A 26712-nucleotide genomic window follows, 5' to 3' on the forward strand; every position below is an offset into this window, starting at 1 on the left:
TGGAATATGAAGTCTAGAATGTACTTTAAAATATTCTAAAAACCAAAAAGGGTTGTTCACATGAAACAAATTGGTAAATGTTGATAATTTTTGAGGCCGGATTATGTGTACCTGGGGGTTTATTGTGTTACTCTATTGAATTTTGTTTATGATTGGAATTTTCCATAATGAAAAGGGGAAAACTGAAACTAGATGACTAGATAAAATATAAACATAACACAAATTCAGTTTCCTCTTGTATTAGTAATAACATGTTTGAAAATATGATAAAAATATAAAATACCTGGAATCAAACTTACAAGAAATATGTAAACTATACATCTTTGAGAACATGAAATATAAGTCTTAACACATTAATAGATGGGAAGATTCAGTATTTTTCAAATAGCAATTTACCTGAAATTGTTTTGAGTTCCAGTGCAAATTTTAAATGAATTGTTTTTATTACTTGAAAAGTTGTCTTCAAAGGTCAATGAAAAAGCAGTGCCCATTAATAGAAAAGAAAATTTGAAAGGACTTTTCCTTCAAGATATGAAAATATAATATAAAATTATAGCAATTAAGTGGCACTCTGTCTAGGGATTATCAGATAGTAACTCCAGGAAATCAAATACAGAATCCATAAAGAAATGTTGGGGCAGTTGGATTACTGTGTGGGGAAAAGAATACTAAGATTTTACACCATACACAAAAATAAATCATGATAAAGTATTTAAATATGAAAAACCATAAAAATCCAGAAAGAAAAATATTTGATTAAAGTTGATTACCTATTTGATAAAATACAGTTAACCCTTCAACAACAATGGGGATTGGGGCATTGACCTTCATGCAGTTGAAAATTTGTTTGTAACTTTTGGGTTCCCAAAAACTTAACCTACTAACAGCCTACTGCTGCACAGAAGCCTTAACGATAACATAAAATAGTCGCTTAACATATTTTGTATGTTTCATGTATTATGTATTATATTCTTTAATAAAGTAAGCTAGGGAAAAGAAATGATCATTAATAAAATCATAAGAAAGAAAAAATACGTTCAGTGTTCATTAAGTGGAAATGAATCATCATAAAGGTCTTCCTCCCCATTGTCTTCACGTTGAGTAGGCTGAGGAGAAAAAAGAGGAGAGGTTGGTCTTGCTGTCTCGGGGTGGCAGAGGTGGAAGAAAATCTGTATGTAAGTCAACCCGCACAGGTCAAACCCATGTTGTTCAAGGGTCAACAGTATTTGAAAAAATACTTGACAGTAATATATGAAAAAGAGTGAAAACCTCAATATGAAAAATGTTCATGCATCAATAAGAGACAAAAGACATTGATGAGCAGCAACTCACAGTTGGCAAGAATACACCATTGTATGGGAAATATTATTAGTGTGCTAACCAATGATTAGCAGTCTACCTTATCATAGATCATGTGTGTCAGCTTGATTCGGTGTAAGATAGAGGTAATTTGTTGTTTTCATTTTTACCTTATTAATCTTTATTTTTCTTATTCTTTCCTGTTGTATAAATCCTTAAGCATCAAAAGTCTTGTCTTACACTTTTTACTTAACAACTATTAGTGGTAGTTAATTTTTGAGAACTCCTGCCAAGGACTTTTGAAAACAGCCTTTAAATTGTTTTGTTTTGTTTTGTTTTGTTTTTTTGAGGTTTTTTTTTTTTTTAATTATACTTTAAGTTCTAGGGTACATGTGCATAACGTGCAGGTTTGTTACATATGTATACATGTGCCATGTTGGTGTGCTGCACCCATCAACTCGTCATTTACATCAGGTATAACTCCCAATGCAATCCCTCCCCCCTCCCTGCTCCCCATGGTAGGCCCCGGTGTGTGATGTTCCCCTTCCCGAGTCCAAGTGATCTAATTGTTCAGTTCCCACCTATGAGTGAGAACATGCGGTGTTTGGTTTTCTGTTCTTGTGATAGTTTGCTGAGAATGATGGTTTCCAGCTGCATCCATGTCCCTACAAAGGACACAAACTCATCCTTTTTTATGGCTGCATAGTATTCCATGGTGTATATGTGCCACATTTTCTTAATCCAGTCTGTCACTGATGGACATTTGGGTTGATTCCAAGTCTTTGCTATTGTGAATAGTGCCACAATAAACATACGTGTGCATATGTCTTTATAGCAGCATGATTTATAATCCTTTGGGTATATACCCAGTAATGGGATGGCTGGGTCATATGGTACTTCTAGTTCTAGATCCTTGAGGAATCGCCATACTACTGTTTTCCACAGTGGTTGAACTAGTTTACAATCCCACCAACAGTGTAAAAGTGTTCCTATTTCTCCACATCCTCTCCAGCACCTGTTGTTTCCTAACTTTAAATTGTTAAGTTGTTGAACTTAGCATAATACTGTTGCCACGTGACTTAATAATCCAACAGATTTTCTTAGATGGAAATGGAAGATACTAGAAGGTAATTGTCACTATACAGAAAACAAACATCTTTTAAACATACTCATACAGAGCTATACAGTGGACTTACGTGATATATTTAAGTTACGTGACTTCAACTATGCTGTTGCCGTGAAATAGAAAAAGGAAAACAATGTAAATAATGCAGAAGATTCTGCCATTCTACTGAACAAGTGTATACATTATACAGCTATGCCTTTATACTTAAAGGGATTTGAAATGATTATTTTGACTATGTAATTTTCATTTTACTTTCTTACTACAGAACCTAAATTTCTCTATGTGCACCTGAATTTTTATTGTATTTGGAAGGTCAGAAATAACTCTGTTCATTGAGATTCAATTTTAATATTTACCATACTCCTTAGTTCTTAATTGCTTTGACCACAAATAATTTGATACTACCTTTATCTTATCTCATAGGCTACTGGATCAAGGTCAGTTCCTATGCCACTGTCAAATATATCAGTGCCAAAATCATCTGTTTCACGTGTGCCCTGCAATGTAGAAGGAATAAGCCCTGAATTAGAAAAGGTGTTCATTAAAGAAAATAATGGGAAGGAAGAAGTATCCAAGGTAAGGTTACATGAGATATTTGAATCCTTTTTTTGTTTGATATAACGACCTGTCTGAAAAGTACTTTTTTAGTAACGGCTTTATTAAGATATAATTCACATGCCATCCAGTTTACTCATTTAGTGTACAATTCAGTGGTTTTTAAGAGGTTCAGTGTTATACAACCATCACCACAGTCAATTTTACAGCATTTTCATCATCCCAAAAAGAAACATTTTATCCTTTCACAGTGGTCTCTCATTTCCCTGTAATACTCTTGGCCCTAGGCAGCCACTAATCTGCTTACGGATTTTTTGGTGGTGGTTCTAGACACTTCATATCAATGGAATCATACAACGTGGCCTTTTGTAACTGAATTTTTTTTTTTAACTTGGTGTAGTGTTTTTAAGGTTCACCATATTTAGCCTGTTATTGGTGACTTTCTTTTTATGGCCAAATATTAATCAGTTATATGGATTTTATTTATTCAGTTATCAGTTAATAGAAATTTGGATTGTTTTACTTTTTGGCTATTGTGAATAATGCTTCTATAAACATTTGTACACAAGTTTTTGTGTGAATATACTGTTTGCATTTCTCTTGGGTGTATACCTAGGGTTGGAATTGCTGATGTGGTAACTCTGTTTAACCTTTTGAGGAACTGCCAGACTCTTTTCCAAAGCGTCTTCATCATTATCCATTCCTACCAATGTATAAGAATTCCAGTTTCTCTGCATCCTCACCAACACTTGTGATTATCTGTCCTTTTTTAATTATAGCAATCTTAGTGGATGTGAAGTGATATATCACTGTGGTATTAATTTGCATTTCCTAGTGACTGAAGATGTTAAGCATCTTTTCGTGTGCTAGTGGTTTTTTGTTTTGTTTTGTTTTGTTTTGAGATGGAGTCTCTCTCTTTCCCCCAGGCTGGAGTGCAGTGGCGCCATCTCAGCTCACCGCAAGCTCCGCCTCCCGGGTTCCTACCATTCTCCTGCCTCAGCCTCCCGAGTAGAGTAGCTGGGACTACAGGCACCTGCCACCATGCCCGGCTAATTTTTTTGTATTTTTAGTAGAGACAGGGTTTCACCATGTTAGCCAGGATGGTCTGGATCTCCTGACCTCGTCATCCACCCGCCTCGGCCTCCCAAAGTGCTAGGATTACAGGCATGAGCCACCGCACCCAGCCTTTAGTGGTCATTTGTATATTCTCATTGGAGAAATTTTTTTTTTAGGTCTTTTTCCCCATTTTAAAATTGGCAGTGAAATTGCTAGGTCGTAGCATTTGTACATTTAAAATCTTGAATATTGCCAGAATTACCCTCCCAAAAGGTTGTACTGTTTTACTCTCCTTCAACATTTCATGTTAAGTTTATAATTTTATATGTATCACAACATCAAGGAACTCTTCGGACATCATGGCATCCCTGTTTACCATTGAACTCTTTTTTTTTTTTTTTTTTTGAGACAGGGTCTCGTTCTGTTGCCCAGACTGGAGTGCAGTGGCACAATCTCAGTTCACTGCAACCTCTACCTCCCAGGTTCAAGTGATTCTCCCACTTCAGCCTCCTGAATAACTGGGATTACAGGCACACACCACAATGCCCAGCTAATTTTTGTATTTTTAGTAGAGACAGGGTGTTACCATGTTGGCCAGGCTGGTCTCGAACTCCTCACCTCAAATGATCCGCCCACCTTGGCCTCCCAAAGTCCTTGGATTACAGGCATGAGCCACTGTGCCCAGCCCATTCAACTGTTTTCTTTACACATCAAGTAAAGTTTAAGAACAGTAATGTAAGGATGTAAACTTTTGGTCTAATTTTTAGAGGATGAGATAATTCACATATTTGCTGATTCCTTAAAAACATCCTTTAAAAGCAAAACTATACTAAAATAAAAAACTTGGTAAGGTACTTCTGCTTTTAAATAAGCCATACTTCAATTGTAGCCATATCAGAATTTTTCTGGGATAACCTACAAAGTTATAATTTTTAAAAGTTTTAGATTTATGATTAAGTGTTTTAATTAATCAAAGTTTTAATTAATCAAAGTATCACCATGAACTGGCCAGTAGCCAAAAAAGGAAAATTGTCTGGTTAACTATGTCAGTATTCCAACATAGTTAACCAGACAACTTGTTCACATTTTTTGGTTTATAAAATGAACTGGTATATAAATAATTAAAAATTATCTTTAGAGTAGAATAGTTATTGTTGTGAAGTTGGTATAGTTTTTGTTTACCTGCATACTGTAGACAAATGAAGTTTTTAACTTTTTAGGTTCAAAGGTACATGTGCAGGTTTGTAATATAGGTAAATTGTATGTCACAGGAATTTGGTGCACAGATTATTTCACCACCTGGGTAATAAGCATACTACCTGATGAGGTAGTTTTTCAATCCTCACCCTACTCCCATCCTCTACCCTCAAGTAGGCCCTGATATCTGTTGTTCCCTTCTTTGTATCTATATGTACTCAATGTTTAGTTCCCATTTGTAAGTAAGAATATGTATAGTATTTGGTTTTCTGTTCCTGTGTTAGTTTACTTAGGATAATGGCCTTTAGCACCATCCATGTTGTTGCAAAGGACATGATCTTATTCTTTTTATGGCTGCATAGTATTCCATAGTATATATGTACCACATTTTCTTTATCCAGTCTACCACTGATGGACATTTAGGTTGATTCTGTATGTTTGTTATTGTAAACAGTGCTGTGATGAACATGTGCATTCTTGTGTCTTTATGGTAGAGCAATTTATATTTCTTTGGGTGTATACTCAATAATGGGATTGCTAAGTTGAATAGTAATTCTGCTTTGAGTTCTTTGAGAAATCACCACAGTGCTTTCCACAGTGGCTAAACTTATTTACATTCCCACCAGCGGTGTATAAGCATTCCCTTTTCTCCACAAACTTGCCAACATCTGTGTTTTTGGCTTTTTTGTTTCGTTTTGTTTTTTTTGGTGACGGAGTCTCGCTGTGTTGCCCATGTTGGCATACAATGAGTCTTGACTCACTGCAACTTCTGCCTCCCGGGTTCAAGTGATTCTCCTGCCTCAGCCTCCCAAATGGCTGGGACTGCAGGTGCATGCTGCCACGCCCGACTTTTTTTTTTTTTTTTTTAGTGGAGATGGGGTTTCACCATGTTGCCCAGAATGGTCTTGAACTCCTGAGCTCAGGCAATCTGCCTGCCTCGGCCTCCCAACGTGCTAGGATTACAGGCGTGAGCCACCACACCCAGCCTATTTTTTGACTTTTTAGTAATAGCCATTCTGACTGATGTGAGATGGTATCTCATTGTGGTTTTGACTTGCAATTTTGTAATAATTAGTCATGTGGAGCATTTTTTCATATGCTTGTTGGCCATGTGTATATCCTTTTGAAAAGTGTCTGTCCATGTGATTTGCCCACCATTTTTTTCTTTTTCTCTTTTTTTTTTTTTTTTTTTTTGAGACAGGGTCTTGCTCTATTGCCCAGGCTGGAGTATAGTGGCACAGTCATGGCTTATTGTGGCCTCAATCCCTCAGGCCCAAATGATCCTTCCACCTCAGCCTCCTGAGTAGCTAGGACTACAGGTACGTCCCATCACAACCAGCTGATTTTTTTTAGTACAGGCAAGGTCTTGCTAATTTGTCCAGGCTTGTCTCAAACTCTAGAGCTCAAGAATCCTCTTGCCTTGGCCTCCCAAAGTGCTGGGATTATAATTACAGGCATGAGCCATCACACCTGGCCATTTGCCCACTTTTTAATAGGATTCTTTGTTTTTTGCTGTTCATTTGTTTTCATTTCTTAGATTCTGGATATTAGACCTTTGTCAGATGCATAGTTTGCAAACATTTTCTCCTATTATGTAGGTTGTCTGTGTACTCTATTGTTGAAAACTCTTGTGCAGAAGCTCTTTAGTTTAGTTAGGTCCCATTTGTCAATTTTTGGTTTTGTTGCAGTTGCTTTTGGCATCTTTCTTATGAAATCTTTGCCAGGTCCTGTGTCCAGAATGGTAATTCCTAGGTTATCTTCCAGTGTTTTTATAGTTTCCGGTTTTATATTTAAATCTTTGATCCATCTTGAGTTGATTTTTGTATATGGTGTAAGGAAGGTATCCAGTTTCAGTCTTCTGCATATGGCTAGCCAATTATCCCAGCACCATTTATTGAATATTTTTCTCGACTTTGTCAAAGAACAGATGGTTATAGGTGTGCAGTATTATTTCTGGGCTCTCTCTGCTGTTCGATTGGTCTATATGTCTGTTTTTGTACCAGTACCATGTTTTGGTTACTATATCCTTGTAGTATAGTATGAAGTCAGGTCATGGGATGCCTGCAGCTGTGTTCTTCTTGCCTAGGACTACTTTGGCTATTCAAGCTCCTTTTTGGTTCTATATGAATTTTAAAATAGATTTTTCTAATTCTGTGAGGAACATCATTGGAAATTTGATGAGAACAGCATTGAATCTGGAAATTGCTTTGGACAGTATGGCTTTTTTGGTTTTTGTTTTTTTTTTTTTGGAGACAGTCTTGCCGCTCAGTCGCCAGGCTGAAGTGCAGTGGCATGATCTCGGCTCACTGCAACCTCCACCTCCCAGGTTCCAACAATTCCCCTGCCTCAGCCTCCTGAGCAGCTGGGACTACAAGCATGTGCCACCATGCCCAGCTAATTATAATTATTATTATTTTATATTTTAGTAGAGACGGGGTTTCATTGTGTTGGCCAGGATGGCCTCGATCTCTTGACTGCGTGATCCGCCCACCTCAGCCCCCCAAAGTGCTAGGATTACGAGCATGAGTCACCGCGCTAGTATGGCCATTTTAACAATATTTATACTTCGTATTCATGAGCATGGAATGTTTTTCCATCTGATATTGTCATTTCTAATTTCATTGAGCAGTGGTTTGTAATTCTCATTCTAGAGATCTTTCCCTTCCCTAGATGGCTGTATTCCTAGGTAGTTTATTCTTTTTATGGCTATTGTGAATGAGATTGTGTTCTTCATTTGGCTCTCAGCTTTGATATTGTTAGTATGTAGAGATACTACTGATTTTTGTACATTTTGTTTCTTAATAAATACTTTGCTGAAGTTGTTTATCAGATCAAGGAGCTTTTGGGCAGAGATTATGGGATTTTCTAAGTATAGAATCATATTGTCTGCAACCAGGGATCATGTGCCTTTACTCTTCCTGTTTGGCTGTCTTTTATTTCTTTCTCTTGCCTGATTGCTCCGGCCAGGACTTCCAGTACTATGTTGAACAGGAGTGGTGAGAGAGGGCATTCTTGTTTCATTACAGTTTTCAAGGGAATGCTTCCAGCTTTTGCCCATTCGGTATGACATTGGCTGTGGGTTTTTCTTAGATGGCTCTTATTATCTTGAAGTATGTTCCTTCAGTGCCTAGTTTGTTGGAGGTTTTTAACATGAAGGGATGTTGGATTTTATTGAAAGCTATTTCTGCATCTATTAAGATAATTATGTGGTTTCCATTTTTACTTCTATTTGATGAATCACATTTATTGATATGCATATGTTGAACCAACATTGCATCCCAGGGATAAAGTCTGCTTGGTCGTGGTGAATTCACTTTTTGATCTGCTGCTGGATTTGGTTTACTAGTATTTTGTTGAGGATTTTTGCATCTATTTTTATCAAGGATATTCACCTGAAGTTTTTGTTGTCATTGTGTCTCTGCCAGATTTTGGTATCAGGATGATGTTGTTCTTATAGAATGAGTTAAGGAGAAGTCACTCCCCCTCAAGTGTTTTGAATAGTTTAGATAGGAATGGTACTAGCTCTTCTTTATACATCTGGTAGAATTTGGCTGTGGATCCATGTGGTTCAGAGCTCTTTCTGATTGGTAGGCTTTTTATTACAGACTCAATTTCAGAACTCATTATTGTTCTGTTCAGGGATTCTCTCTTCCTGGTTCAGTCTTGGGAGTTTGTATGTTTCCAGGAATTTACCTGTTTTTTTCTGTGTTTTCCAGCTTGTATGCATAGAGGTGTTCATGGTAGTCTCTGAGGGTTTTTTTATATTTCTGTGGAGTCAATGGTACTGTCCCCTTTGTCATTTCTCATTTTGTTTATTTGGATCTTTTTTTCTTTATTAGTCTAGCTAGCAGTCTCACTTATTCTTTCAAAGAATTAACGCAGGGATTCGTTAATCTTTTTTATGTTTTTTTTTTGCATCTCCGTTTCTTTCAGGTCAGCTCTGATTTTGGTTATTTCTTGTCGTCTGCTAGCTTTGGAGTTGGTTTGCTTTTGTTTCTCTAGTTCCTCTAGACGTGATGTTAAGTTGTTATCGGACATCTGATTTTTTTTTTTTATGCGGACTTTGAGAGCTGTAAATTTCCCTCTTAACACTGCTTTAGCTGTGTCCCATGGAATCTAGTATGTTGTATCTTTGTTCCCATAGTTTCAAAGACTTTCTTGATTTCTGCCTTAATTTCATGGTTTACCCAAATGCCAGTCAGAAGCAGATTGTTTAATTTCCATGCAATTGTATGGTTTTCAGCAATTTTCTTAGTATTGATTTCAGTTTTTATTGTACTGTGGTCCAGAAGTATGGTTGGCATGATTTCAGTTTTTTTAATTTGTAGAGGATTGTTCTATGTCCATTGGTGTGGTTGTTTTTATACTATGTGCCATGTGGTAATGAGAAGAATGTATATTCTATTGTTTTGGGTTGAAGAGTTCTGTAGATGTCTATTCGATTCATTTGGTCAAGTGTTGAGTTCAGGTCCTGAACATCTCTGTTAATTTTCTACCTCAGCAATCTGGCTAATACTGGCAGTGGGATGTTGAAGTTTCCCACTATTATTTTGTGGACATCTAAGTCTCTTTGTAGGTCTCTAAGAACTTGGTTTATGAATCTCGGTGCTCTTGTGTTGGGTGCCTGTATATTTAGGGTAGTTAGGTCTTCCTGTTGAATTGAACCCTTTACCATTATATACTGCCCTTCTTTGTCTTTTTTGATGTTTGTTGGTATAAAGTCTGTTTTGTCTGAAATTAGAATAGCAACCTTGCTTTTTTCAGTTTTCCATTTGGTTGGTAGATTTTTCTCCATCCCTTTATTTTGACCCCATGGGTGTCTTTCCATGTGAGCCTGGTCTCTTGAAGACGCCTACCGTTTAGTCTTGCTTCTTTATGCAGCTTGCCTGTTTGTGCCTTTTAATTGGGACATTCAATCCATTTACATTCAAGGTTAATATTGATATGTACAGATTTGATCCTTCATTGTGTTGTTAGCTGGTTATTATGCAGACTTAATTGTGTAGTTGCTTTGTAGTGTCACTGTTCTGTATACTTAATTGTGTTTTTGTAGTGGCTGATAATGTTCTTTCCTTTCCAAATTTAGTACTCGTTTCAGGATCTCTTGTAAAGCAGGTCTGGTAGTAATGAATTCTCTTACCATTTGCTTGTCTGAAAAGGATCTTATTTGTCCTTTGCTTATGTGCTTAGTTTGACTGGATATGCACTTCTCGCTTGGAAATTTTTTCTTTAATAATGCTGAATATAGGCTTCCAATCTCTTTTGGCTTGCAAGATTTTGGCTAAAAGGTCTGCTGTTGGCCTCATGGGGTTCCCTTTGTAGGTGACCTGCCTATTCTCTCTAGCTGCCTTTAACATTTTTTCTTTCATTCCAACCTTGGAGAATCTGATGATTATGTGTCTTGGGAATGGTCTTCTTGTGTAGTATTTTGCAGGGGTTCTCTGCATTTCCTGAATTTAAATGTTGGCCTCTTTAGTGAGGTTGGGGATGTTTTTATGGACAATATCCTGAAATATGGTTTCTAAGTTGCTTGCTTTCTCCTCATCGCTTTTAGGGATGCCAGTGCATCGTGGATTTAGTTTCTTTACATAGTACGATATTTCTCAGAGGCTTTGTTCATTCTCTGTTATTCATTAAAAAAAATTTTTTTGGCCAGGCATGGTGGCTTATGCCTGTGATCCCAGCACTTTGGGATGCCAAGGCAGGTGGATCACCTGAGGTCAGAAGTTCAAGACCAGGCTGGCCAACGTGGTGAAACCCCATCTGTACCAAAATTACAAAACATTAGCCAGTCATGGTGGTAGGCACCTATAATCCCAGCTACTCAGGAGACTGAGGGAAGAGAATCTCTTGAACCCAGGAGGTGGAGGTTGCAGTGAGCCGAGATTGTGCCATTGCACTCCAGCCTGGCAACAAGAGCAAAACTCCATCTCAAAAAAAAAAAAAAAAAAAAGGAAGAAAAATTTCATCTGACTTAGTTCAGAGAACCAGTCTTCAAGCTCTGAGATTCTTTCCTCAGCTTGGTCTATTCTGCTATTAATATTTGGGATTGCATTATGAAAGTCTTGTAGTGTGTTTTTCAACTCTCTGATCAGTTTGGTTCCTTCTTATAATGGCCATTTCATCAAACAGCTCCTGTATTATTTTATGGTAATCATTAGATTCCTTGGATTGGGTTTTGGCTTTCTTCTGAATCTTGATGACCTTCATTTCTATATTCTGAATTCTATCTTTCTGTCATTTCAGCCATTCCAATTTGTTTAAGAACCTTTGTTGGGGAACTAATATGGTCATTGGGAGGAAAGAAGACACTGTGGCTTTCTGAATTGCCAGAGTTCTTGCACTGGTTCTTTCTCACCTGTGTGGGCTAATGTTCCTTCAACCGTGGCATAATTTGTACAGTTGGTTGACTTTTCTGGATGTTTTTAGAGTCTGAGGCATTGTACAAGGTTTTTATTTGTAGCTGAGTTATTGTCTTTAGTTTCACAGGAGGGTTTATTAGCAAAGTATTTTTTGTATTGAAGTTTGCACTGTGATTGAAGTTTGATGGCCCTTAAGCGTAATGGCCAGTAGGTAAGCTCTTGCTCAGCCATGTGGCTCTTCTGTATTTCCTCATGATTGCAACTGTGCTCCCTCTCAGTGCTCTGAAAGTGTGGGCTCCTCTCCCACTCAAGTGCTGGCTGCAGATCTCGGCTTGGCACTCCCAGGCTTCAGCCCTGGGGTGAGCTAAGGCTTTATGTTCTCTCTCAGCTTGGAGGCAGCAGGGGAAGGGACCTTGGTAGTGGCTATGGCAGAGGGCCTTTCACTCATCCCTGGGGTCCACCCCAGAGAAATGCAGAACTGCTGCCAGTCAGTGTGATTGGCTTGGAGTAGGACAGCTGTGTTGTGGGCTCAAGCTGGGGGGATCCTGAGGGAGACAGACTGACCTCTTCTTAGGGCAGTGGCAGCTTGCTGGAGGTGTGGTTAAAGCACTCAGGGTCTTTGCTCCTTTCCTAGTCCAAGGGTAGCAAGGGGAGTCCCACTGCAGTGGCAATGGCAGAGGGTCTTTTGGTTGCGTCTGGGACCTCCACTTCAGAAACACAGATCCGCTGCTACCAGGATGTTCAGCCAGGGGGTGGGGCAGCTGTGCTGCTGGCCTGAGCCAGGAGCCCCACCAGATGAAAGGTGGGGTGCCAAGGGCTCACAGGGAGGAGATGGGCTCCTCTCTGTATGGTGAGTATGTCATGTTAGCAGTGCAAGTAAAGCCCTCAGCCTCTTTGTTTCTTCTCCAGTCCAGGGGCAGCAGGGGCAGAACTCTAAATGAAGTTTTCATTTGCAAAGTTTCGGATTTCAGCCTTCACTTGTTTGGTATAGAAAATATTGATAAGTTTTGAATCTCACGTGATTTTACCTTCCTTCATTTCCCCTCTGGACAGTATTTCTAAAATCTCTGAAATGACAATGATCAGAGTAAGAGCAGTAGACACAATAAATAGTGAAAATAAGTTATAAATAAATTAACAGCATATTGGTTCTTTTCCCTAGCATTGCAATCCTGTGTGTTTAATAACAGCAAATATTTTCAATTATATAGTAACTTAATATAGAGAATTTTACTTGTTAACCTCACTTTGTTAGCACACAAATGAAGAATATGAAGATGTATTTTTACAGAAGCAGAGTAGTAAAGTAGAAAGAGTCCACTGCAGCAGCATCTCTGATGCCACTTAATTAGCTGTGTCACTGAACTATAGGTTCCTCATTTGTGAAAACAAAACAATGGACCAGTGAGCTCTGAGGTACCCTCAGGTCCAAAATATATGCCTCTATGATGATGGTTTCCTTTTTTCTCTTTCAGCTACTGAGAACAAGGTATTCAAACTAAGGAAAATTATGAGTAGTCCTACTTAGCTGGATACCAAATTAGTAGAATTTGATATCCAAATTCTTCTAATATTAAAATTCTTCTGAGTTACATTTATAACTTCTATTGATTACTAATAGAATAAGCCTCTTTATTAGAAATTTTGGATCATTTGCAAAGGAAATAGAAACTATAGTTCTGTTCATGGCCTCTAAAAAATTAAAATAGGAAGGAAGAACAAACAGAAAAATCTGTACCTGTGAATATGAGATTTCACTTTTTCTTACAAGCAAGTCAAAGTAATTTTTTTTTTTTTTGGCTTTGTTAATTCATTCAGCAAATGTTTACTGAATATCTGCCATGTGCCAGGAGTAGTACCAGGCACAGGACTCCTGCTGTCCTTGAAGAGTTTTGTGGGATGTGCTGACCTACAGATACATACAGTGAGCTATGGAATTTTTAAGGCCAACAATTTGTTTTAAGAGAAATGTTTAGTTCAATAAAGGTAACATATATAGAAATTAGCTTAAGATACAAGCTTGGTCTTTAGCCTTTGAAGAATAAGTTGGGTCAGTAGTGGTGGAATAGGAAATCAAAGGAAATACTATGCGCTTTCTATGTAGATGAATGTATGCACCAGCATTTGGATGTTTAATGGTATTCCTCTTACAGCCGTTGGACATACCAGATGGTCGAAGAGCTCCACTCCCTGCTCATTACCGGAGCAGTAGTACTCGCAGCATTGACACTCAGACTCCTTCTGTCCAGGAGCGCAGCAGTAGCTGCAGCAGTCATTCACCCTGTGTCTCCCCTTTTTGTCCCCCGGAATCCCAGGATGGTAGCCCTTGCTCAACAGAAGATTTGCTCTATGATCGTGATAAAGGTAAGAATGGAATCGTCCACTTAGAGGGTTTGTTATGGGGCCTCGCTCATTATACCTTGTCTTAGACCATTACATCCTTTTTTTTTCTTTTGTTGAGTGGTGACATTGTCAAAGATTGGTTAATCTAGGTTTGTTTGTTCATTGGTTTCACATACCCCCTTCTTTGTGACTCTAACAAACATCTTCCATAAATGTGTCAGAGAAGCACAGCGCATGGTTCTAACAGCTAATGAAAGCCATAAAATGGAGTGTGTACAACTTCATATAATACATAGGTCTTTTCCTTGGTATTGTCCAGAGCGGATGATGGTTATGGTAAAGTTTATATTTCTCAAGCTTAAAGTTAGATTTTATAATCAGATTGATTTGTGAGGAAATAATTTCTAAAAATTCTGTTGGAAAAGAGTGTATTTTTAACCAAGTTTATAAAGCTCAGTGAGTACCTACAGGACATCAGGGATTATATTATAGTATGTAGATAAATTATTAACTGTTGAGACCCTCTGGGATTCTTATTTCCTATCAAGCCCAACTATCTCTCCATGTTCTTCTATCATTGTGTCTACCACCACTTGTCTGCCAACACTCCCTGAGTTCTTTCTGTTTCTAACCCCCTAAGACCTAGCTACAGAAGGCCATGTAGACTGCCCAGCTTCTAGCTTCCTACCTACTTGCAAAGAAACACTGAACTTACGTTTATAACAAATTCACTGCTTGTCACCATAGAGAAATAGGTCAATGGCAACAAAAATGTAAAACTATACAAAGTTATATGGTTATAAAATCTTAGGAGTTTTACGGTCCTTGTTCTGAATTGACCCCATCCCCTATGATTGATGTGTTGTTGCATGTAAAATGCCCAGATCATAAGTGCTCAGCCAAATGAATTTTTACATGTGTGTGCTCATGAAACCACTACCTAGGTCAAGTATAGATATAGAAGATTTTTATTATCCCACAAGGCTCCTTGCACCTCTTCCCCAATAGCATCCTTCCTCTCTCCACTTGAAAGTAACCACTTCGCTGACTTCCATCACTATAATTTAGCTTCCCCTGTTACTAGACTGCATACAAATTGAATAATGTGGTATATATTCTTTGTGTCTGACTTCTTTTACTTATTATATGTAACTCTTCTTAGATGTTAAGTGGAAGCTACTTTGGATTTTGTCCTCTGCTTTTATATGTGGGTAGATCTTAACAGTTCTCCCCTTTCTTGTTGACTCTTTCGTTATTGAAGGCCTTGTGGACCCCCTTCCTTCATTAAGGATATATTGAATATAGTACCAGATATCTCTTGGCTTCACGTGGGAAGTCTCCATGTCTTAAAATGTCAGACTAGGAAACTTTCATTTCACTGAAGCATCCTGTGAGAATAAACACCTTTAATCACTTCATCACAACCTTTTTTTTTTTTTTTTTTTGAGACGGAGTCTCGCTCTGTCGCCCAGGCTGGAGTGCAGTGACCGGATCTTGGCTCACCGCAAGCTCCGCCTCCCGGGTTTAAGCCATTCTCCTGCCTCAGCCTCCCGAGTAGCTGGGACTACAGGCGCCAGCCACCTCGCCCGGCTAGTTTTTTTGTATTTTTTAGTAGAGACGGGGTTTCACCGGGTTAGGCAGGATGGTCTCGATCTCCTGACCTCGTGATCCGCCCGTCTCGGCCTCCCAAAGTGCTGGGATTACAGGCTTGAGCCACCGCGCCCGGCCCATCACAACCTTTTAATGTGGATGTTTCACAATAAAACATCTTGCTTCCAGTAGGAATGTTTGTTTTGAAAGCAAATGGAATTGATAATAGTAACTTGATTTAGGTTGTATAGGTGGTAAATGGAGAGACCCGTCTGTCTTGATTCCAAACTCATATTCTTTGTTATGCCAGTAGAAAGGATAAGTACAGTTCAGGTTGGCCACTTTTGCTACTTAACACTTGTACCTGGGTTAAAAATGAAAAGTAGACATAATGGTGGTAGTACAGCTAGACAGTTAATTCTGGAGTTCTGTTTTCGTTAATACTGTGGATAATTGAGAGATGCTGAACCAAGAAGAAAATGTATTGAGAAGATGGTAGATGAGTTCCATTTTGGTTAACTAGTTGTGAGATTGCCTTCAGGGCCTCTCAGTGAATAGTGGTTTCTGTAGCTCACAGGTCTTCACTTACATCATAAGTTTCAAACAGTGCGTGTTCTTTAATATGTAATAGCTCTTTTTCCTAAAGATGTATACTCTATTTTATTATGAGAAGGTATAATCATTATCACTCTCCTGCCAGGGTCTTTTGCAGGAGACGTTATAACATAGAAGTTAAGAGTAGCATTGGCTTTGGGACCATAGGAATGCATTTGAAAATCCTGTGAAGGTTTGGACATAAAACCTGCATTAATTCTCAAGGATTTAATGAATGGTAGCTGCTGCTATAAAAATAATCACCTTTATTATCACCTGTTAGTTTCCCTAATCGTTTCAGGAAAAAATATCAATTATTTAACTTCCACAGCTTAGTCAAAATCACCTTCTCTGGCCTAGTTTGTGTCAACTATCTAACAATATTAATTCTGACCATTTCTTAGACAGGTTAGACCTTTTCCTAAGTTTGCCTTTGTTGGTATATTTTCCTCTATGTCCTTTTGTTCTTACATACCAGATATATGCCTGCATAATACTAACTTCTTTATACCCAACCCCTTTTTTTGTTTGTTTAATATGTAAAATGAGAACATTGGTTCAGATCATCTCTAAAGCTAAGGTTTTTCCTAATAGTTAAAAAATATTTCTTAGTAAAATAGGGTAATAATACCTACCTCATATCATTATTGGGGTTACATGAGATATAGCAAAATGCGTAGCACAACTTTTTGGCACATGGCAAACAATTAGTGGTGATGAATGTTGCTTAATAGTGATTTTTTAAAAATCTGTTTAGAACTTATAAATATAGAATGGGTTTCAGAATTATTTAAGACATTTCTCTGTTTTCTACAAGATCACCTCAGTTTGAGAATTAAAGCCCTATGAGATCAGTTTCATAATATCTACCATATTTAGCTGAGAGGCATTATTTTGTGATTAAGATCAAGTTGATGTTACTACTCCCTGGACTACTGTGTAGCCCTCTGTTATGCAATACAAGGTTTCTAGTTCTCAAACAAATCAAATATTATAAAGAGAAAATGAAAATAGCACCTATCCCTTTTATATATGTAAGTATGCACACATAGGTATTTTAGAATTGGGAGTTGAAATTTATGTATTCCAACTGAGGTTATACTTCTAGTTTATTTAAGGAACACTTGTTGAGCATTTATTGTATGTCAGATATTGTACTAGAGAGTAGAGAAATAGAGATGATTAAGATGTGGTATCTGTCTTTAAGGAATTTATAGTCTAGTAGGGAGTAATTAGGAATGTAAACAAATAATGCACTATTAGACAATGATGTTTAGAATACTAAAAGTATAAAGGAAGGAGTTGTCCAGAAATTTTACAATTTCTGGAACTAATATGTTAACGTCATTCAAACTGTAGGCTAGTTTCTGACTCATTTCTTCTTCATGTAAAGCCCAAACTCTGGGTTTTGCTGTTTTTAAAAAATACTAATTATTTCTGTGATCCCAGCACTTTGGGAGGCCAAGGCGGGCAGCTCACTTGAGGTCAGGAGTTAAAGACCAGCCTGGCCAACATAGTGAAACCCCATCTCTACTAAAATACGAAAAGTTAGTCGGGTGTGGTGGCATGCAGCTTCAGCCCCAGCTAATCAGGAGGCTGAGACAAGAGGATCAGTTGAACTTGGGAGGTGGAGGTTGCAGCAAACCGAGATCACGTCACTGCATTCCAGCCTGGGCAACAGAACAAGACTTCCATCTCAAAAAAAAGATACTAATTCTTTCCTATAATGTATGTTTTCTACAATAAATCATAAATTGGTGTTTTGTTTATTAGCGACATAAAAGGAAGCTGTATAGCTTTCCTAGAGCTTTTCATCATTATGAAAACAGAATGAATTCTATAATTTTGAAGTCAATTAGAATTGATTTGATTTGGAGTACCTACATATTCTGCAGTTGCTGTAGAGAGATTTGTTCTGTGGTAGAGTAACTAGTTCAGACATCTATAGGAGCCTGGATAGACATGGAGGGGAGAGGGATAGCTGCAGTGAATAGCTGCCCTAATGAGGGATGTGCTGGTGAGCTGATTATTTTTCTAGTATTCGTTTTATATACGTATTCTTTTTCTGACTTTGCTAATGTTATTTTTGTGTGTTCCTAACATCTATTTGCTATGAATTATGTATCATTTGAGACCTATAAAATAATTTTAGTTGCATCGCACATTGGTTTTTTTTCTTTGCCTGTGTGGATTGCAATGCCAGGACAAAAACACTCTGTCAAGAAAGTTTGAACTGTTGAGAGACTTGTTTCAAGTGAATGGGTTTTTGGTGTTTTATTTTGATTTTTTACTGGATTTTTCCAGTAACCTAAAGATTGAAGGCAACTTGGTCACACTGGTCACATGTATAAAGTTTCCAGGCTAACTAATAGCCATAGGAACTACTACTGCTCTTCTCTGTGCATAGAATTCAGAGATCCAGAATAAGAGCACTCATCTTGACATCATCAGAATGTACCCTCAGAGGTAGCTTACATTCTTCCACATTATCATACCCAAAATAAAATGCAAGGAACAAAAATAGCCATTTATGTAATACAGATGGCAGTATCAGAATATTAGTTTCTTAAGCAGCTCTGCCAGCATTGCGTGATGGTAGCCAAACTGGTGCTGGGCAAGCCACAAAATGTAGACTTCAGTCAGCTACTTATCATTGATCTTTGGCACAGTTCACTTACGCAGTTGTTATAAAATTCTGCAGTTTTGCAGGATATTGTGGAAACATTGATTATTATAATCATGAAATAAATGGAATCATTTTATTCAGGCCAACTACTGAGAGCTGTATTCCAAGAGTCCATAAATTGATTACTTGTAATTTAAGCTGTATTTTCCTGAAGGAACAGTGTATACACTATGTGGATAGAGTTTCCCAAGCCAATGCATATAAGCCTATTTAACTCATTCTGTGACTTAACTCGTAAATATTCATATTGCTGAACTTTTAGTGTTAGGACTGAGCCCCGCCTTGGAGGGGCTTAGCAGAAAAAAAAGTATTATTTTGTCTTTCCAGGGTCTAGGCTTGAACCCAGGCAGACTTTTGAAACAGACTGCTTTTGGCATCTTCCTATTCCTTTATACATACATTTTAACATACTTGTATTTATCTCTAGGGTTCTATTTCTTGACTTTTTTTTGACCTGTGCCCTTACTATGCTTTAACCCTCTATTTTTTAGGTAATCAGCCAAGATTTTATGGCACTTTTCTTTTGGGGGTTTATATTGTAAAACCAGATATGATGCGTACACTTCTTTGAGCTATCACACCTTGAAAAATCAGTGCTTTTGAACCTGGATGTGTTTATCAAAATATTCTCTTGATATGGTTCTATGGTGCTTATTATCCTAGAGGAACCTTTTGGTGGTAAAATTACAGAGTATAAAGATATTATTCCAACAAAGGAGTTAGTCTATAGGTTAAAATTGATCTATTCTAGAATTATGTCCCTAAAGTCATTTTACCTATCTTTCAAGACAGCATCTTAAGATACATACATTCCAGTGTCTAACAGCACAAAATAAGTATCCAGTAAATGCTCTTGTCCCTTCTTTCTGAAAATGTTAACAATTGTACCAATGGCAGATACTGTGAAAGCTGTCTATGAGTTATTCATAATTCAAAACTACTTAGGTATACAACTCAGTTTTAGCCATTATTTCTCAGTTTAGAATATAAGCAAATCAAAAATTTTTAACATACCTGCATATATGTTTCATTTAATGGCTTATCTATTTACCATGATGTTAGCTCCAACAAGAGTAAATGACCATATTTTGATCATTGCTTTACTGTCAGTAAATAAACTAGTGCCTAACACGGTGTAGTGCTTAATGGAGATTTTTTTGAGTATTAAGACCTTTCTTCATGATATGTCCATTTTTTAACGGATATATTTTTATAGCTATGTTGAAAATGTGTTTTCTTTGAATTGTTAAATTTTATGTTAGGCTTTTAATGTTCATGAAGAGTGTGTGATACTCTTCATAAAAATAAAAACCAAGAGTAATTAAACTAAGATTATGCTAAATTTAGTGATAGGCTCTTGGTGGGAAAGAGGCCTACATGAAGTTCAAATTTGTTGTTGAAATAAGGGGAAAGGAAGTAACTGCCAAAACTGTCTCATCTTCCCCTTCTTGCTGTTGGTCTTGCTGGTAACCAGTAAACTCTGATAGTAACTGGGTGGAAAATAATAGGTGTCAACTAGGTTCAAGGAAAAGGGAATCTGTTGGATTTTTTCCTCCCCCATTATCTTTTGTGTTCCTCTGAGAAGTATCAACTCATAGGGACCGCTCCTTACACGATCTCTTTGTGACACTGACAGAAGGCAGATCCAATGAAGCTCTTGGCTGAGCTATAAGCCTTTAATTAGAAACAGAATGTTAGATTGGAAGGAACTTGATTCATCTGGTCATCTCCTCACATCTTTAATGAAGACACTGGAGTTGAGATAGATCCAAAGTTAGTGAAACAGGTAGCCTAACAATAATGAACATTGACTCTGGGGCAGCCAGGTTGAATCCCTGCTCTACCGCTTAATTATGTGCCCTTGGACAAGCTACTGAATCTATCTGTATCTCAATTTCCTCACCTATAAATTGGGGATACCTGCCTCATAGAATTGCTATGATGATTAAATGTGTTCAGGTGATTTTATTTGTATTATTTCCAACAGTATCACCACAGTCCTATAGGTGACACGGTCATTATTTAAAAGTCCCAGAATCTGAGGGTTAGAGAAATTAAGTAACCTAGCTAACTTCCATGGCATCTAGCTGCCAACAAGGATATTCTGTAGGAACCTGATACTACATCTTGCTGCCTTTGCAGAAGGAATAGTCTTTACATGGGCATTCAGCTGTGAAAGGGCCCAGTGTGTAGAGAACAGAAAGATATTGCACGGTTGGGGTATGGAGTGAATGGTGGAGAGTAGAAAACAGTTCGACTGGAGAGTTAGAAAGTTCACTGTTTCATAAGGGCTCCTGTAAGCTTTGCTAAGAGAAATGAAATCCAAGGAAAGATCCTTTGTCAGCTAAAGGCTATGACCAGCTTCACATTTAAGAACTAGAACTCACGTTGACACAGAAGTAGAGGCAGTAGGAGGACAAGATAAGTAGCCATGTTAATAGTCTAGTCTTGTGATTTTCAAACTTTATTTATTCCATACCCTTGTTAGCGATTTTGAATCTGTACCCCTAATAAAAGTTTATATATTTCTAGGTGACATATGTATATAATTCATTCTACAAACTGTTAGTTTACTTGTTTTAAAAGATAAAAAGTATGTATAAATGTAAAAATAAATATATTTAATTGCTGATATTTTTTCCTACATGTCAGCAGATGTTTCATGCCTCTTAATTGGGAGACCACAGGTATGGGCAAAGATGAGGAGGCATAGCAAGGTCAGAGGAACTGGAGGAAAGGGGCTGAAGAAGAGTCAACAGCATTTGGTGGCTGATTAGCTGTATGAGGTGAGGGAGGAGGAGGAAATCAGGATAACAGCAAAGTTCTTATGAAGTTCCAGCATGGGAGATGTGGAAATGATTACCATCATTAATAAGGTAGTAAATATTGGAGATGGAATAGACTTTAAGGTGACTATAGTGATGTTTAAGATTCAATGTTGGTTTCTGCCTAAAGACATTATAAGACCATTTCCCTTTAGCAAGATTTTTTTTAAAAAGAGGAAATACTAAATTTTATCTAATATTACACTGATAACATTGATAACATTTTGCTTTGCCTACTCTTTTGAACATAGTAAATGCTCAGTAAATATTTAAGTGAACATTTAAAATTGTAGTGAAAATTTTATTAGACGTTCCAGTGTTCTTTTTTCCCTAAATGTTAGTAAAGTTTACTTGTTTTTAAAGATAAAAGGTAAATATGTATATTGCACTCATTTTTTTTTTCCCTACACATCAGCAGATTGTTTCATGCCTCTCTTATTGGGAGACCACAGTTGTAGTATGATACCTTAGGAGCAGTTTAACATGAACAATGTGATTTCAGTTGTTTTTTAAACAACTGATGTTCCTGGAAATTTTGCCATTTAATAAACTTGACAATATAAAAATTAAGATTGTATTATAGTGATTTTCTTGAGATACCTACTTTTGTACAAGATAAAAAATATTTTGTGTAATCCAATTTGTTTAGTTTTACTGATAAGATTTATAAGAATCATTATTTTAGTCTATAAATTGGTTTGAGGACCATTTTCAGTTTTAACTGTCATATCAGATTAAAAGTGACTTGTTTTCATTTTTAATTGTCATATCAGATTTAGAGTGAGTAGTTAGCCTATCAACAATAATGGTTAGCACTGTTGTTCTGCATATCAAGATTATGTTGTGGAAGGAAGCACTGTACTTACTTGGAGTACACAAAAACTAAAGAGTAATTTTTTGGCTTAGTTTTGTAAGTTGGTATCAATTTAATTAATACTTATGGAATGAGAAGTGATTACAAAATATAAAATACCTCCTACATATAATAAATATTTAATTAATGGGCCTTGGAATGTAAGTTGAGTCCCAGTTATTAAAAAATCAATCTGATTTGAAACAAAGTTTCTAAGTGTAAGTAACAAAAGGTTCTCATGTCATTTTTCCCCTTTACTCTTTGCTGAATGCTGATCTAAAGGAGATCTTACGTATAACTGATGTTTTTGTTCATTACAGTTCTTTAGCATTCTCACAAGGTGTTAACTTGGAATTTTAGAAAAACCTTAGAGACTCTTTGTAAAAGCCAAATGTTCTCCTTACTTGTAAGTTTCCAAGTTGGTCTTGGAGTTAACTGAAAATACAGGTTTTTTAATACAATTGGTAATACAACCTGATTCTTAAAGTTTATTGCCAAGAAATGATATACAATTATGTGTTTCTCCTAATTTCTTTAGGCCTTCAAATCCCATTATAGTTGATAATTTCATTTCCTGAAGCAGAATAAGTGTATTTTAACACTAGAGTAGTAATTTTGTTTAAGTACTATTTAGTCAATCATATTTCTAATTTAACTCTTTTGGCTAATTTTATGTTTTAGTATGTCATTGAGTAAAGTGTTGGTTGAACAGTGTACTCACTTTCCTAGTCAATTACCTGGGAAAGATAGAATAAGAATTACATTCTACTGATTATTGCTGCATATACTATAAAAGTATTTCCTTTGCATAGTAGTCTATAGAATCTGCATGCTTTAAGCATTGATTTTAATTTCAGAATGATAGATCTCTTTACACTAAAGGATGCCATCTTGAACTGGCAGAGTTCATGCTAGGCAGTTATAAACCTGGACAACCTGGTACTCCAGGTATTATTCTGCTTCTCTCTCAGAAACAAAATTTTATCTGTTTGTACCTGAGTAGAGTACACAAATCTATTAAAAACATTTCCTTTACTCTCTTCTGTCAAGAGGGAGCAGAATAGGCACTTAATTTTTGAATGGTTCATTTTTAATTTACAGATTAGAAATGATGTGTTACTTTTTACTATAATAATAATAATAATATTCAGAGCTTACTGTGTTTCAGGCACTATCCTAATCCTTTGTCTTTTGGTTTGGGGTTTTTTTTTTTTTTTTTTTTGTAGAGAGGGTTTCACCATGTTGACCAGGTGGTCTCAAACTCCTGGCCTCAGGTGATCCTCCCGCCTCAGCCTCCCTAAAATGTTGAGGTGACAGGTGTGAGCCACCTCACCCAGCCCTTATCCTAATCCTTTTACATACAGTTTTCATAGCTGTCATGTCAGTGGTATTTTCTATTTTATAGATCTAAAAACAGAGGGATCAGACTTACCCTATGCCATGCACCTAGGCCTGGGAAGAAGTCAGGTGGCCTCACTCCAAACTAATGTTCTTAACCATTTCATGATTGGTTCTCAGATATGGCTGTGCTTCAGGCGCACTTGGGAGCTTTACCCGCACCTCCCCACCCCAAGGCAATGCTTGGCTCCTCCCCAGACTAATTAAATCAGAATCTTTCAGGAATGAGGTCTAGACATTGATCTTTTTAAAACAACTGGTAAGTCTAATGTGAAAGAAACTCTGGTTAGAACCACTATTCTATTATTGCTTGTTTTAGAATTAATTTTACTTAATTTGATAAAGTAATGTGATAGAGATAATGCACATCTATAAGACTTAGGGCTAGAATAGAACCATGGCAGAGATTTTACATACTACCTGCATAAATGAATCAGCCTTTATATATGTGATATATATTTTTTTGAGATGGGGTCTCACTGTCACCCAGGCTGAAGTGCAATGGTACGACCAAATGTACAATTTTGTGTACAAGAATTGTGGGCCCCACAATATACCAGATATAATAAAAGTCAGAAGAAATTCAGAAAACTCAAGCTATACAAGTACATGTAGTTTAATGAATATTGTTTCTATATGAAATTCCAAACTTTAATAACTTCTCTAATTTTTCTAAGCTTTAATTATCATATGTTTAAAAGTATTTGATAAGCTACTTGTATTTTAATGGTAAATGTGGTACAAATGCATATGTATGATCTGTTATAAAACAGCAATCACATTTTTCCATATTGTTGATTTTCAGAGTTGAGTGATTGTTATATATAAAAATGAGATGTGAATATAGAAATATGTAAATATATTCACTGCATTTAATCTTATTGACATTAGCTATGATGTTAAAAGTCATAAAGTAACATTTAACCTAATCTCAATTGTATTTCTAGTTATGATCCTATATTCTTGTCCGAGATACCAGAATGAGAAAACTTACCGTTACTGGTAAACAAAAGAGACCGAATTAAGATTACCATGAGACTTCTCATCTTGAATCTCCTGAGCAGGCATATTTATACTTACAGTGTTCTGTTATTGAAATATGGCTATTAAATTCAACACAGAGGTTTAAATGAATAGTAATATTTTGTACTCTCAAGTCTGGAATGAGTAGCATAGGTTGGTCATATGGGTTGTTTTTTGTAAGGCAAGAAAAAATATATATGTAAAATATGTCGTCTTTGTATGTCAGAACTATTAAAGATCACAGAATTTTAGAGTTCATGAATGGCAGTTCCTTTAATTATATAGAAATCCAGAGAGGTGATTATATTCCAGGTAACACAAAACTATACAACAAGAGCTAAAGCCCCAGACTAGATGTCTGCATTCCCTGACCCCTCTATACAGTCTCTCCAATTGCATACTTAACCTGAAGGAAAAACTCCAGATTTAGCAAATATTTGTTGATAGTCTCAAATTTTTTTTCTTTCAAGCTTTCCCTTTCCAGACCACCTAATATTAAATACATAATTTAAAAAAAACAATTTTTATTGAAAAGGCAGAAAGATATAATAACACTGAATACCGTCTGTCTAGGATAGCAGTATATAAAAAGCAAAATATGTTTAAGAGGGTAAAACTGTTAAAAAATTCACTTACAGCCTCTGAAATTAGAAATATTTTAAGAAGAAAATTACTTCATTCTAGATTAACAGGAAGATAATCAGTTTTGCAGATAGATTATCCAACTCACATCTAGCCTTCAGTTACAAGAAAGTCCTTTGAAACCATCAGTAAAATAGTGAGAGAAGGAATGTGATAGGCCTGATGATGTAGTAAGAAAAAGAACACAGAAGACTAACTGTGGCCAAGATGACTTTCCTTACGTGATAATAGGGTGTATCCTTAACTACTGACATGACTGCTGATGGCATCAAGCCCATGGTTTGAGGCTGATGCTGCTTGTGCCCTGTAGGCTAAGTTATGTCCAGCGGTAATCTCCATAGAGGCATCTCAGGCCATATCTACTTGTATTTTTTAATTGTATTTTTTAAATTTCTGTGGATACATAGTAGGTGTATATATTTATGGGGTACATGAGATGTTTTGATATACGTATGTAGTGTGAAATACGCACATTGTGAAGAATGGGGTATCCTACTTAACTTATATTTTTGATCTCATATATTTCGTTTGCCTGGTTTGTTGCTGTTTGCATAGTAAGGTAAGGTCAAGCCATATTTTTTATATTACACCAAATTTGAGGTATTTTTTATTTTTATTTTTTAATCATGGACCAGTCTTGTCTAGCCTCGCTTAAATAGAGCAGCAAATTCAGACCTCCAATCAGGCTAGTTATACTTTGTATCAGGCTAAGAGAGACAATCCTATTCCTCCTCCTCCCTCCCATTTGTTCATGCAAGATATAGGATAAATATTAAACTGAAGAAAATTCTCAAATCTGAATATATGAAGTATATGAAGAAACCAAATTTCATTCTGAGACTTAATTTTTTTCAAGAGGCTATTTGGTGCCTACTCTGTAGGATCATGCATAATAATGATAGAGAAACTGTGTGGTTTTCTAGCTTTCCCAATAGTGTAATCTTATTATTTTGCAGACAGTGGTTTCCCAGCCAGAAATACAAGCATAAATCTGCATTCACAAGACTAACAAATATTAGTGTGCATCAAGGGCCTTCTTCCTAAGTGTGTATTATAACTTCATTAATGATGATAAAACATTCTTATTACTCAGTTTCTGAATATTGGACTATGTCCTGTATTCTACACTAAAGCAACTTACCAAAATTGTGACGAACATAATT

The 26712-nt window shown here is 36.6% G+C and overlaps 1 protein-coding gene across 4 annotated transcripts in view; it reads left to right on the forward strand.

Annotated features, from left to right (window-relative positions):
* Positions 1-26712, forward strand: part of GLCCI1 (glucocorticoid induced 1) — a 138374-nt gene that overhangs the window by 106517 nt on the left and 5145 nt on the right. For 3 of the 4 annotated variants that reach the window (XM_033193442.1, XM_033193444.1, XM_033193446.1), the window contains exons 5-6: positions 2849-3001; positions 13749-13959. In XM_033193442.1, coding sequence (XP_033049333.1) covers positions 2849-3001; positions 13749-13959 — 364 coding nt within the window. The remainder of the gene's footprint in view (positions 1-2848; positions 3002-13748; positions 13960-26712) is intronic. The other variant, XM_033193445.1, reaches the window with a different exon arrangement.

Source organism: Trachypithecus francoisi, unplaced genomic scaffold (assembly GCF_009764315.1).
Source record: "Trachypithecus francoisi isolate TF-2019V2 unplaced genomic scaffold, Tfra_2.0 Lachesis_group4, whole genome shotgun sequence".
Classification (NCBI taxonomy): domain Eukaryota; kingdom Metazoa; phylum Chordata; class Mammalia; order Primates; family Cercopithecidae; genus Trachypithecus; species Trachypithecus francoisi.